The 15,124-nt window shown below is 40.2% G+C and overlaps 1 protein-coding gene across 1 annotated transcript in view; it reads left to right on the forward strand.

The window, feature by feature from the left end:
• FCHSD2 (FCH and double SH3 domains 2) overlaps nt 1-15,124 on the forward strand; it is a 118,826-nt gene that overhangs the window by 54,294 nt on the left and 49,408 nt on the right. The window contains exons 4-8 of the mRNA XM_062511177.1: nt 7,114-7,190; nt 8,295-8,439; nt 11,282-11,415; nt 12,285-12,339; nt 12,731-12,859. Coding sequence (XP_062367161.1) covers nt 7,114-7,190; nt 8,295-8,439; nt 11,282-11,415; nt 12,285-12,339; nt 12,731-12,859 — 540 coding nt within the window. The remainder of the gene's footprint in view (nt 1-7,113; nt 7,191-8,294; nt 8,440-11,281; nt 11,416-12,284; nt 12,340-12,730; nt 12,860-15,124) is intronic.

A 15,124-nucleotide genomic window follows, 5' to 3' on the forward strand; every position in this document is an offset into this window, starting at 1 on the left:
TTCAGAAAGGTTTCTCTCAAAATAGTAAATATTTAAAAAATTGAATCCTCCTGAATGGCATTATTTTTAAAAAAAAACAACCAAACAAACAAACGTATGCATGCTGTGGTTTATTAATTATGGTCACTATTAATTATGGTCAGTGCCAGGTCCTACAGTGAGGATGAGAGTACCCACAATGTTGCAGCCACGACTTGTTGGTCTTAAAAACAACTTTTTGTGGCTGTTTGAAACGAGACAGAGAGGTCACTCACTGTTCCTGGTTTACTATGACTTTCCCTGTGTAGCTCTTCCAGTGCTTCCTTGCTTTTTGAGCTAGTTCAAACGTTTTGAACTGGTCTCATGAGGCAAGTAAACTGGTTAATAAGGATTTTTAATCCATAGTTCAGACTTTGCTTAGGAGATCTTATCCTGGTCCTTCTCTTTAGCAGAGCAGTGGCTGCATAGTGCTCTCCAGCCAAAAAATACTGTGGAAGGTAATGTTTTTGCCATCCTTCATCAGCCACTCAGGATTCGGATTATGGGAAATTTGGGAGTTATTGCTACACTCCTCGCATATTACAAAACTGGGAGATACCTGGTTTTGGTCTCACTCAGCAAAACAGAACTTGAGGAGGTAATTATGAAGAAGGTGAGAACTTGAGAAGCTACACTTTTTTTTTTTTGTCCTAATTGGGGCTTTGTTTTTTTCCAAAGGCTCCACATCATGATCCTGTCTTTCTGTCCAGCAACACAGAGCTTCTATTTGGGTGGGGGGAAAGGGCTTAACAGCATTCCAGTTTGGTGCTTGTTGAAAGTGATATTTCTTAGCAGTTCAAAGAGAGAAGAACCCCTGTACCTGACAGCAGCACTGGTTAAAACCCCACGGAAGTTCCTCCAGAATCATATTAAAGGGAACCTTCTGGCTGGGATCCCTGAAACCAGCAGGCAATGGTGGTGAGGAGGTGACAGCCATGTGCCCCATGTCCTGCTTCAGCTGAGGTGTGGGACAGAAGAAGGATGTGGCATTGGTGTCCCTGAGCAGGGCAGGCTGGGGGGTCCAGCCCGTGTGCAGGTGGTTCCTCTCTGGGGGGAATGGCAGAAGTGCTGGTTTGTCATCATTTGGTGGGATTTGGGTGGTATTTTGTATTTGTGTCCTGAGAAACTTTAGTTGGAATTATGTGTGTTACGGAGGAATACAGGTAGTTTGCCATCACTCACTTCAGTCTTTTAATTTCAGAAAGGGATCTTAAAAATCACCTCATTCCAACCCCCTGCTCTGGGCAAGGACACTTTCCACTATCCCAGGTTGTCCAGCCTGGCCTTGGACTCTTCCAAGGGTCCAGGGGCAGCCACAGCTTCTCTTGGCACCCTCTGCCAGGGCCGTCCTGCCTTCACAGGGAACAATTCCTTCCCAATATCCCATCTAAACTTACCCTCTGGGAAGCCATTCCCTGTGTCTTGTCATTGCCCTGACCCATGTGCAAGACTTTGCAACTAGCCTTGTGGAACCTCATGAATTTCCCTATTTTAAGTTTTAGAAGATGTGTCTAAAGATCAAGGTCCAAAGTTGTTAAAAGTTTATCTTAAAGTTAAAAATTAACTCAGCCAAAAATGACATTGTCTTGTGCAGTAGGGTGGAAAAGAAATCTGGTTTAAAAGGAGCTATGTAAAGCAGTGGTTCCCCATCTGAAATGTGATCCAGGACTTTGGTTTATCTATTAGAAGTGGGATTTGCTCAGGAAGCACTGCCTTTTGAACCAAAAGGCAGACTTCTTCTCCAGAGCTGCTGATGTGTCTTTGGCTCCAGGGAGAGCTGATGTGGAGGAAACCTCCGGGTATCTTGTAATACAACCTGAGGCTCTGCCCCTTCCTGAGGTTTTCTAACAGTTTCATAGGGACTTAAAGAAAGCCAACTCTCAAAAAAGAACTCTGAGTTTATGTAGAGCAGTTTTACAATCTAGGAAAAAATATTTCATGTCTAAGAAAGTATAATTGTAGATGGTTTAAACAGGAGCTTCTTGTGTTTCGAAAAATAAAATCAGTCTTCTGCTGTTTTCCCACTTTCACGCTCGAAGATGGGGGGAATTTTACTCAGACTTCTTCACTTGGTGCCTGGAAAGCTGGGGGATTTATATTTGCCTGGATTATTGTAATTCCTCAGGGGTTGTAGAGCTAAAAATTGTGAGAAGAGATTCCCTAAACTTCAGGCTGCCTGAAATACACTCACTAGATAAATACTGGATGGTGCAGTAAGAACATCAGTGCAGACATTTTTTAAAGGAGTCATTTAGCAAAAGGCCTTAAAAATAACCTGGAATGTTTCCAAATAGGAACACATCCCTAGTGTAGCAATTTAAAATATGTAATTTAGAAGGTGAAAATAATTTCTCCACATGAATACTGAGCTTGGTTGGTGTAGCTAGATTTATTCTGGTTTGTAACCTGCTCAAAGTTGGAAGTATCTGTGATTAGCCGCATGCCACATCATGGAGATGGCAATTAATTTTTCTTAATACCTGAAATCCTGAAATTTGGAAGCCAAAGACAGGAGAATTCAGAGAAGCAGCAGCTGGAAGCTGAGTAAAGTATGGTTTTATTACTTAAAATCTGTCAGGATGTTCATAATATGGGAGACTCATAATAAGGCAGAGAAAGAAACTTCCTACACTGGTTTTGAGCCAAGTAATACAGAAAATTAATCCCTAGGTTAGCTATGGATCCTGGCCTGATGAAAGGTCAGGAATATAATAGGTTAGAGGATATTTTGATGAATAAATCTGAAATTGTCTCTAGATCTAGTCAGCTTGGCTGCAGTGGATTTATCCTCTGATCATTTCCTGTCTTAGCACTGTGAGTGTTGTCTTTGAGAACTGTGAAACCTTTGGAAAAAAGGGACAAACTTAGTGCCAGGGTTTTGTTTTTTTTAGGAGAGCTGAGAGAGGAAAAGTTAAATTATATCTCGTTCAGGTTGTTTTGGAGAGAATGAAGATGCTGCAAATGAAGCAACAGTTCTAACAAATGAACAAAGTGAATGAGAAGAGCTTTGACGTTTCCTTTGCTAAACCGGAGGAGTTTAGCAGGAGTGCCTCAGGTGATATTTAACTGCTGTACATTAATTTTTTAGCTTCCCACTTTGTTTCCTTTGCTTTCTTGTCATGCTTCAGATACCTAAAAATAAAAAAAGAGAAATTAAGCAGCTTGGAACAAAACTGTGAATGAATGAATGAATGAATGGATGCCCATATTTTCTGGAACTGGAGTCATCTGACAGTAGGAAGGAATATCCCATGTTGAGGGAGGAGAAGCAGCATGGATATGGATGCAGCTTCACCTTAGATAACCAGTCTTCCCTGATGTTTCCAGGGAATTTTGTAATTGATGCTGCAGGCACAGAGAAACCTCTTCTGTCTCTCACTTAACCATGTTACAGGCAGTGCAGATCAACAGCCAGGGCACCTTTTGGAAAGTGCCAGGATGCACTGGATAAGTCCGTGTGCTTCCTGTTCCAGGGACTGTTTTCATTTTCATTTGTGCTGCTGCCTAAGGCCCCGTGTGAGCTCCCAGGACAATAATTATGTCTGACAGAGCTTGTGTTGACAGCTTGTGATGCAAATGGAGCCACGTCACATCCTGCCTGGAATCCCTGCCTGGGTCCCTCCATTCTCATTAAACCATTATTGGATCTTGCTCTGGTAAATAAAATATCACTTGAAACACACTGTAGTGACTGTCCCAGAATTTAGGTGGATACTGAGCTGTATTCGAGAAGCAGAGTCCTCATCTCACAGGCTGTGTTGCATTTTCTGCTCCCTTCTCCATGTCCAAATGTTTCCAAGAGGTTGGCAGGGGCATAAAATCTCTTCCAGGTTATTCTTGAAGTCTGTGAAGCAAACATCTGTGTGATTGATACAGCTGCCTCCTGAATTTTTGGCCCCAGATAGCTGTGTTTGAGTGAGTCAGTCCCCCTGAGCTCCCTGAAGTTGCGTCAGATCTCACTGGTTTGAGAAAAAAAGCCAAGGACTTCGAGGAAGTGCCTGAAAATTCTTGTTTTGGATAAATCTGATTCCTTCGTTTTTGTAGTTAGAAGCGTTCTTTAGAATGTACACATTTTGCGTTTTGGTTGTGTGGGGGTTTTTTGTCCTCTATTTTTTTTTTGAGGAGTCTCTGTGTTGATGATTTCCCTTAATCCTCAGGCAGTCCTCACAGATTACTTCATTCATTTCACAGGATACTCTGAGCTGAAGGGGACCCACAAAAATCACCAGTGAGTGGTCCATACAGTCTTGCTGTCTTACAGCTAAAAATATGGGTTTGAAAATATCTGCTTTCAGTCCAGAGGCTGTTTTTACAGAGGCAAGAGAGTCAAGTGGTGTAGCTGTCAGATTTATTTTGGAAGAACCGGCAGTACTGAAATAAAACAGAATTTTCCACTGTACCTGCACTTCACAATAATGACAATGGTACAACTTTTTTTCCCATTTAAAAGTAAAATAAACAAAACCTCTCTTGCACATGAGCAATAGATGGGTCTGATAATAGGAATTGATGCATAATAAAGCTGTGACTTTTTCTTGCTCCTAATGGAGAGTGTTAATTTGCAACTGTTGATTAGTAAAAGTGGCTTCCACACTTCCATGAAGTCACTTTAATTGGGAGTAAATTTGCTTTTCTCAGAGAAGAAGCAAAGGAGAGAGAGATACTAAAGCCTCTCTGTTGTGGAGTGTTTGCCTGACAGAAGATGACTTAGCAAACAAAATAATGAAAAAAAAAATCATGTCAGAACGCTGCTGTGGTAAAGAGAAGCGATCAAAATGATGCAAGATATCAAAACCACCTAAATGAAAAGCAGCGCTGAGTGTGCCTGCTTGGTAGTTCCAAATCTCAAGTGTTACATCAGTTGTATCTGTCATGCTTTCTGCTATCAATAATAGCTTTTTTGGGCATCTGCTGTCATCATCACCTCTCAGTTATTATTGCAGATAAAAATCTTACAATTGTTGTGGAAAGTATCATTAATATGACTTTTAAAAAGTCTTCTAATAATATTTTAATTTGGGTCATTTCCCTCTTTCCTTTTCTAGTGGTGATTCCTTTTGTATTATAGCAAATATTTAATTTTTTTTTTTTCCTCCCCAATACCAGTCACAGCTGGCTTTATTAGAAAATATCAATAAATAGACTTGAGGTGAGGTCTGGTGATAGGGAATATCGAAATATCAAGTAGGAGCTGCAGCCCTGGGAAATACAGATCTGAGTGCATGTTTGGACAACGCTCTCAGGGATGCGCAGGGATTGCTGGACCTTGCAGTTGGACTTTGTGATCCTGTGGGTCCCTTCCAGCTCAGGAGATTCCGTGATTCTTTTATCCTCCCTATCCTCTTCGCTTTTTTGAGTGGTTGCTGAGCTTGTTCAGTTTGGAAATAAATGGTTAATCCCGCTGTTTTATTTGCTGACATCAGTGATAGGATTTCTCCGGGCAAAAATAGCTTTATTTATCCCTCTTGTGACTTTTTTGCGTCTTAATTTTGGCAGAGCTTGTCCTAATCTGCCAGCGAGATTTTTTTTTTTCCTGTTTGTGAATGTTTGTTCAGCATCTTGAGGCAGATATTTTAGTGGAGTCTGAGGAGGAAAGGGTGGAAACATGGAATTAGCACCAGGTGGAGGTATCTCATAAAGGTCCAACCCCATCACAAATTGCTCTGCCAGGGTTAAAGGAAATGTTATTTTTTCCTTTTATCAGGGATTTTTTGACAGCTACCTAATAGAATTTGCATTGTTTTAAAAATACGAGGGAGCATGACTTTGCTACTAATGATCTACTAGCAACATTAGCAGTTTTTCTGTGTGAACACATTGATCAAATCATAGCTTGGTAACAAACTTTACTGCTGTGTGGGCTGTGAGACATGAATAAAATCTTGTGCTGTTTGAGCTACTTCTGTTATTTTTTCCTGGGAGTCATTAAAAGGTTGTTGCATCTTAAACGTTATATGAAAAGCGTAAATAAATAACACTGGGCTGTGCCTCTTGTCGAGTGGGTCAGAGGCAAAGATGTCTCACCCCAGGCTCTTCCTCAGGATGGCTCTTCCAAAATACATGTGGGGCATTGATTCTTAGCTGGAAAGGGAATTTTCACCCAGGTCTCCACTTCCTTGCTGCGTAGACTAAAAGCTGGAGGGTGTTTCTGTGGTGATGGTTCTTTGGAAGAGTCACAGGATGGTTTAGGTTGGAAAGGATCTTCAGGGTCTTCGAGTCCAGCTGTTGTCCCACCACCAAGTGCCACATCCACAGGGCTCTTCAATCCCTCGGGGATGGGGACTCACCACTGTCCTCAGCAGCTGTGCTGTCCTTTTCCTTATGGGGAAGGAATTTTCTCTAATCCAACCTAAACTTCCCCTGAGGCCTCCCCAGATCCTTTTCCAGCCCCTCTATCCCAGCCTGGAGCATTCCATGGCATTGTGGTTGCCCAGGAGGAGCCCAAACCCAGGAATGCTGCTCAGTGTTCACAAACTCGTCTCTAGCTCCATGGTTTCCAGTGTACATCGTGTTTTCCAGCATGATGGAACCCAGTTCCAAAGTAATCTGTTGAGGAAAATGGGATCAGCAACCAGAGGAGGGGTGGGTGTGGCAGCAGCCCCCATTCCTTGTATGATTATAAATGAAACCCTGCTGCTTTCTGACCTTGAATATGAAAATGTTGTTATTGATTTCCTTAGACCGTGCAAAATGAAACGCAGGGGCTGGAGGGTGCAATTAACATTAATAATTAATGATGAGCTGCATTTGTCAATCTCTTGTCTGGTGTAATCCTCTGAGTAATGGAGCAGATTTGAGCTGGATATGTCTGGGTGGGCTCATAAATGAGCAAATGTTTCCTGTATTCTGGGAGCCCCTGTCCTGATCCAGAGAAATACAAATTGGGGTTCTCACAGCTGGGACAAGTTCCACCCTTCCCCTTCCAGCATTCCCACTTCTGAGTCTGCCATTATACATTTGCTGGAGCTGTAGATTGCTTTTTGCTTCTTTGAGTTTTCATTTGTCTGACATAAGAGCAGAAATTGTATTTTAATTACCTTTTTAAAAAAAAAAAAAAGAAAGAAAAACAACTTTTTTTCCCCCTTCTTTTAACAGAGCATTCAGAAGCTGGCTAGCCAATACTTAAAGAAGGACTGGCTTGGGATAAGAGCTGAGGAACGAAGTGATTATAGGTAATTTACCAGTTGGATGTCTCAAAATTACTGTATTTATCACTTCAAAATGTCTCATTATTTTACTTAACAATGAATCACGGCTTTTCTGTAGTTAATTTTTCTTTTTCCTTTGTAGTAGAGCATTGCCAGTTAAAAAAGAGGTTTTGTTTTCCTGGAATTAGTGTTAAATAGGTGTTTATGACTTGAATATTTAGGAAGATGGGAGAAACAAAACAGCTTGACAGGACAACAACTGTAATTTACGTCTGTTTGGGCATAAATGCTTGTATCTGAATATAGATTTTAGTAAATAACTTTAAGGTTGGAGGGGTAAGTGTGTGGATTTTTTCATAGGAAAAGGCAGGAGGAGATTTCATTTTATGAGGCTGTTCTTTGTGAAGATCAAATCTGACAGCAGGGAGGAGGCAAAACTAGAGACGGTTGTTTACAAAACTTGATTTCATTAACATGAGAGGTGGGTAAAGCATGAAACCAGAAATAATTCAGTTTCTGAAGGCCTTTGAACAGCACCTCCTAAATATTTGGAATAAGCTTTCAGATGCTTTGTTTTAATGTCATCTTTGTGTTCCAACAAGTTTTATTTCAAACAGCAAGAAATTGCCAGATTTGTGTTTGGGACTTTCAGCACATCGATTGTGTGTTTAGAAAGAAATAAACTGAATCAGTCTCAAGTGTACATAAAAAACACTCTCATAACACCCAGTCCCTTCCATGCCATGGGATTCCACAGTGCCAGAGATCTTCTCCAAACCCCTCCCTACCCATCACCAAGTGCTGAAGCCAAAATGCTTGGCAGCAAGTTGAATCACAAGACAGGAACAAGCGGGAAAATCTTTATTTTTGGTACAGCTTCCGTTAAAAGTTTTGTTGAAAGTGGAGATATTTGCTAGTTCAGCCTAAAGGATTGTGCTTCAGATTTAGTTTTAAAAGCAGTCCTTGGAAAAATGTGTGCTGCTGTCACATAAACCGGCCCAGGAGCTGGATTCTGATCCTTGTGGAGGATCCTTCCAAATCAGGAAATTCTGTGAATCTGAATTTTCAGTGGAACACCTGACGTCTCTTTCTTCCTTCCCATGCCCTCTCTGTGTTTCATTATTTTAGGAGCATGTACTCAGTTTGGAAAGCACTCTTAGAAGGCACCATGCAGGTGGCCCAGTCCCGACTCAATATCTGTGAGAACTATAAAAATTTAATTTCTGAACCAGCCAGGAGTGTCCGGTGCTTTAAGGAGCAGCAGCTGAAGAAGGTATTTGTGCTTTAATAAATCCTTTACACTGTTGTCATTTTTATTGAGGCAAAAAAGGGTTTTAGGAAATCTTTTATTGTGGCCCTTCTAACATACGTAAATTCTCTTCAGCTTATAGATGTACAAATCCAGCTTGTAGGAGAGGGACCAAAATTCTGAGCTGTTATCCCAAATTGTAACTGCTTGGAAATGAGTCTTCTAAAAATGTGATACCACTTGGTCCAACACGTCTCAGCAAGCCTCACGCTGTGCTGTAGAAACTGCATTGCAGTGGGTTTTCAGAGACAATTGCAAGTGGATTTTGTTGGAAAAAGTTCTGATTTTAAGAAAAGATCCATCTGAAACCTGGAGGAATGGCTTGTGCCATCTCCAGGATGGAGAGTGGAGATTGTCCAGTCACCTCCTGTAAGAGTATCACAAGTAAGTGCTCCAAAAGCTGCTTTAATTATCTGTAATTATCCCTGCAGAGAAAACAGTGTAGTTCCAGTGAGCTGGATATTAATTTAATTGCTTGTTGTATTTGAAAGTAATTTATGAGGGTGGGGAGGCCCTGGCACAGAGAACCTGTGGCTGCCCTTGGGTCCCTGGAAGTGTCCAAGGCCAGGCTGGACACTGGGGCTTGGAGGAACCTGGAATAGTGGAAAGTGTCTCCTGAATGACAAAAAAACCAAAAAAAAACCAAAAGAAAAAACCCAAAAACACCAAAACAACGGGCATTTTAGCTGTCCTTGTTACAAAGTGACATCAAGGACCCAAAACATCCCTAGTTCTGTGTTCTAGGGTAGTATTTTGTAAAATAGTCAGTTATAAATTTAAATAGATGTACCTGTAATGCCAGCTCTCAGTTTCTGAACAAATTATTCTACTCTGAGAAACACGTGCAATGTCTGTTTTGTGAGGGGAAAATTAACTTCATTAATGCTGTTTTACTGCCCTGTGGAATTTTATTTTCATGTGCAGCTTTCCAAATAACGCTGTGGCAATTTTATGGCATTCTTACTGGTTAAAAATTGTACTTTAGTCTTCTGCAGGTGGTAGTAGTTCAGTGTGTATGAGTCAGCAGCAGAAGTGGGATCTTCTAAAAGTCACAGAAATTCCTTTATTCCTGCACTTTTGAATCAGCAGAACAAGTTATTACAATTATCAGGGCAGCGTTCTGGTTCAGAGTATTCTAACAGTGATATGCTTTTCCTACAACATGGAATTATCATCTTCTTGGTGGGATTAATTTGCCTACACAACCAGTTTATTGTTTTACACAGTGCAGTCTCTCACCCTTCCCTTTGAATTCCCAAACAGATACATAATGGACAGAGAAAGAATTGTTCTGACCTCCATTCAGACAAAAGCTTAACAAAATTAAAATTCAGTCAGCAAAATCCTTGTAAGGTTACATGGGAATACCCATCTAAAGCGGCATCCAGTCTCCTGACAATTTTTTATCCTACAGGGATGCAATCCAAGATTATTTAACTCTTCTCAAATGATCTTTTTAACAGCTGGGGTTATTTGATATTTTAATTCTTTGATGCTGGCAAGAGATTTTAGGCATCAGAATCCCCACTGATGTTACAAACCCCCAGTCCTTTTCACAGGCTTTTAGGTCTTTGTCAGCCATCCGTTATATACAGATTTTTTTTACCTTTCATTTTTCAGTGATGCGCACAGAGGTCTCCAAACATCCAAATTCTGCCTTCCACCACTCCCCGAACCAGCCTCTAGGGAATGCACCCTCTGGAGCCCATTGCTTTATTGTTCTGCACACATCAAACAGTGGCTTTAGTGGGAATTTTTCTGTGCTTTATAGCAATTTGTCAGCTTCAGGGAGAGCAGGGTTGTGTGGTGAGAAGACCAGCAATTCCTGCTGGCTGCCAGTTAGTTTTCTACAGGAGGCTGGGTGTTATTTTTGAGCAGTGCAATAGGAGCAAGTTAATGTTAGGTTGTTGGATTGCAGCGCCTCGTTAGCCCTGCAGTGCTCCCCAAGGAAGTTACATGCATTAATAATTAGTGTAATGAAAAAGTTCAGGTGTTTTGGAGGGGTATTCAGCCCCGGGGCACCTGGAATGAGGGGAGCCAGGGGGGTGATGATGGTATGAAAAGGGCCGGGACCTTTGGGGTGGTGTTGGAAGGACTCAAAGGCAATTTGGTTTCCTTGAACCAAGTGCTGCTGAAGCCTTCACTGACCACATCCAGCCTGTGATGTCTGTAATTAAATGGAAATTCACTGGACTATCAATCTCCTGTGTGCTTAATCCAGTTTGGGTAAAAGAAAATCTTTAGTAATCTCTTCTAAAGGGAGTTTTAATTCTAGACATTGATGATTCACATTGGTTTTCTTACCTAGATCCTGCTTAGCAGAGATCCTTTCCCACTTTGTTGGGGTTTTTCCTAAGCTGGCAGGGTGTCTGAAGAATTGCTGAATAGAATAATTTTTCTTCCTGTTTTGTTCTGTTTTATGTGGCAGCTTTTGCCTCATGTTTTAAATTTTAAAGAAGGAGAGATTAATATTTTTTTTAGGTATCACTTCCAGTAGATTGCCTTTGAATTTTTCCCAGTTGTATTCTGATGACTTCAACTAATTACTGCATCCAAACCTTTCAGAACTTTTATGTTTAATTTGTGGGTTATCATAACAGTTTAAACAGCAGCAGAAAGAAAGGAAGGCAGAAGGTTTTGTGTTCTGATCAGTTTTAAAAGACCTCCATGAATAATTGACCAAGAGTGACTTTGAAGACTGCATCCTTCCCTATAAAATGCCATAAAAAGCAGCTAAACAGTGATGATAATATTATTTGGATGCAAAAAAAAAGTAATACTTTCTTTCCTGAATCCTTTTTTTCAGTGTGTGGACCAGCTGACAAGGATCCAAGCTGAATTGCAGGAGACAGTCAAAGATTTAGCTAAAGGCAAAAAGAAATATTTTGAGACTGAACAGATGGCTCAGGCGGTGCGGGAGAAAGCTGATATTGAGGCCAAGTATGTTTTTATAATGGCATATGTAGAAATAATTGCAGCCCCAAAAAGCACATTTGTATTAGTTTTTGCACTTGATATTTGGCTTTCAACAAGATTCCGCCAGGTTTCCTTTGCATTTTGCTTCTATACATTTTTTTAGCTATTTCAAGCACACCCTGAGAGGAAATTAAAACTTGTTTATTTTGGTTTGTGTAGGAAGGAAGTTCAGGTAACAGCTTTAAACTGGCGTTTTCTATGGACAGAGTGTCAGCTGGCACTTTTTTGATATTAAAGCCTCCTGACTTCCTATTCTGTCCACATCTCAAATTTGATATCAGTCCATTTAGAGGGGGAAAGGCAACAGGACTCTGGTTTTCATTTTTTGAGATAAATTCTTGAGGCTTTAGGTTTTTTCTGTTCCTTGACATCCTAAAGAGGGTGATTTCCTTCCTTCCAGGAAAACCAGTAACACGTGTTTTGGGTTTGGAGTCTGGCCTGTTTTATGGGAGTTTACTTCACCCATTTTTCTTTTTTTTCTCTTTAATTTTTGTTGTTAGAAGTTAAGCAGAACTGCTCTCAGGGAATGGAGTGATGGTTTCTTTAGCGATCCTTTCTGTCTTTCTGAGGGATGATGAAAAGAACTTTAATAAAATTACCTATAATACCTGAAGAAAGTAAACAAACATAGACAAACAAAGACAACCAAAAATTTGATCTTGGGAGTTTTGGAGCAGATTTATACTGCAGTGTTATTCAGATTAAAATAGCTGTTGACTTGATTTTGTTTTCTTGTTTACTTTTTAAACCACCATCCTCCAGACAGCTAAAAAATATTTTGTAGAAGTGTTGTAAGGCAGTAATTGAATTTCCTCTGCTCATTTCTGTTCCAGGTCCAAACTTAGTCTTTTTCAGTCGAGAATAAGCTTGCAGAAGGCAAGTGTGAAGGTGAGTATAAAACTTGGATTTTGCTGCCCATGTCATGAGGCGTATACCCCAAATTGACAGGAATGCAGAGGTGAAGGACAGCTTGGAAGGGAAATTGGTAGGACAAAGGATGAGCTAAGAGCATTCTCTGGGCAGAGTATAGAATTATATATGGAATTTAGGCAAGGAATTTTTTTTTTCCTAATAAGAGTTAAAACTGTTCTTTGAAGACCACACGTGAAATTCCAGTTGCAGGAGAGAAAAATCCATCAGGAATCCCCTCATCACTAGGAAGACTTACAGGCTATGAAAGTTTTCACTGTATTAACACATACACACACTATTAATTTGTTATTGATGTGTGCTTGGTCATTCAGATTCTTTTTCTGAGCTGTGTTTTCACTTGCTGCAGTTAAAAGCCCGACGATCGGAGTGCAATTCCAAGGCTATCCATGCCAGGAATGATTATCTCCTCACTTTAGCAGCTGCCAATGCACACCAGGATCGCTACTATCAAACAGACCTAGTAAACATCATGAAGGTAAGGAAGCTGAATTCTGGGAACTGGGAAAATCTGTGAGGGTACAAAGTCCTGCACTGACTTTTCCAGTGAACTGCCACGAGTGAGAGGGAAGGTAGATGATGTCTGAAAGATGGTGAACGCAGTGATGTCTGAAAAACGTGCAACCAGCTTTCAAGCCCCAAAACTGAGCAGTCACTTTTCATTATTTCATTTGTTTCTTTTCTGAAAAACTCAGTTGGATAAAACTCCCTTGGATGAAGGAGTCAGGTCTGTCAAACTAAGCCCTGTATTTTCCTGTTGTAAGGAAACTGGAGATTTTTTTTTTTTAGTTCTTTAGTACCATATCCCATAATCCTTTTTATTTTGTATCTGGTCAGAACGCTTCTTTATGGTGTAATTAATGAGCTAGAGTTATTAAATATCTTGGTTTCCACACTATGGATTTTAGTGGCAATTTGCCAGGTCAAGGCAGGAGTAGCTACTTGAACTCAGAGGAAATGACACACTTTAAAAAGTTCAAATCTGATTGCTCACAGTTGCTTTTTCTTAAATATCACCCTAGAATTAATTAATTGTACTCTGTTCCTGTGTCTTTTGAATTTGAGAGTTACAGATCAATTGTAGAATCATCTGCTTCACACTTTACCTGCTTTGCATTTCACATGTTGACATTTTCAAACTTTACTTTGCTCTTTACAAACTATTTCCAGGCAGGATGACTTAGAATTCTGTCATTTGCATTTTGAATTGCTTTATTGGAGAAATAGCATAGAATTATAACAAATCCCTGAATTATCAGCATGCCTTTGCATTTTGGGGAGGGGAAATATCGATATGTTGATACAAAAAGCAGGTAAGTGATGTAAAAAAGGAGAGCACCAAAGGATTTCCTGTTTTTCCCTGTGTGTGTGTGTGTGCTTCTCTGTTTGTGCTGACTAAATGTTTAGTACATGGAAATGCTTGTAAAAAATTACTTATCTGCTGGTGCAGATAAAATTATTAATTGATGCTTACATAAGATAATTCCATACTTACATGCATGGTTGGTTGTCATCACTTAATGCTCTTACTTGGGAGCAGTTCCAGAAGGGAATTGAATATGTTCACAACAAAACAAACAAAAAGGATGCTTGAAATAATTTTTTTAAATGAGCAAATAGCCTTGGCTTTTTTTTTCCAAGCCTTTCTCAAGCTGAATCTTTTTTTTTAATACAGAAAAAAAGCCCTTACAACTTGTTCTTTGATATAAATAATTGTGATTCACTGAAAGCCTAAGTGCTTTCATCCAGCCAAATTACTCTGGAAGGAAAGGACAACACTCAGGGTTTATTTTTCTGCATCTCTCAGATATTTATAGCAGTTGAATCTCTTTGTCTGGTAAACAAAAGCGTGTTTTTAATGAAGAGCTGTAAATTTGGGTCTCTTGCGCTGTTGGTCATGAGGAAAATTCCCTGGGAACACACCCAGGTGTCCTGGGAATGGGGTCATTCTCTGGAGCAAGGCAGAGAAAGTCACAGGCATGGTCCCAAACTGAAGTGGCTACTGGAGATTTTAGGAGAGAGAGAGAGAGAGAGAGAGAGAGGGAAAACCTTCAGGAAAATCAAGGATATTGCACCACTGGACTCATATTCCTTCCTTCATCCAGGAGCTCTGATGTAAAGTATGAAAGTATGAAGTATGAAACTGCTTAAATGTATAAATAAACATAGTAGGAACAGCAGTTTATAATCCGGAATGGGATTTTCTGCCAGGGTCCTGGTTTCTCCTTCTCCTCCTGAAATTCCTGATGGAACCACACTGTATGAAGTACAGAAAAAATGATTATTTTATTTAGCAGAATGATTTAATACAAATGGAGAAGGTGCTGGAGAGAGAGGTGACCTATTGAAGGTGAGGAATCGTTCAGTATAAGCAAATGTACAATGACTGAGAAATGGAGCAAGATCTTGCCAATTTTGGTTGACCAGGCAGAAAAGAGCACATGAAATCAATGTTAAAAAGAGAAATGCAGTAAATTGGGGGAAAAACTGCTGCCTACAGTATAAAGAACTGTAAATAGCCATTACCATTTTGAAAGAGATGCTAGGACTGGAAAATGGAGTGAAGGATAAAGAAATGGAGACACCTGTGCAGTGTTTCTAATCTCTAGGTGCCATCACTGGAAGGGAGGATCTTGGAAGGGAGTTCCACCATTCATTCCAGCACAGTTTTTGTTTCAATAGGTTGAAGGGTGGTGTGACCCAGTCTGTATTGCATGCTATAAGCAGCTGCAGTGTCTAAACT

Source organism: Cinclus cinclus, chromosome 2 (genome assembly GCF_963662255.1).
Source record: "Cinclus cinclus chromosome 2, bCinCin1.1, whole genome shotgun sequence".
Classification (NCBI taxonomy): domain Eukaryota; kingdom Metazoa; phylum Chordata; class Aves; order Passeriformes; family Cinclidae; genus Cinclus; species Cinclus cinclus.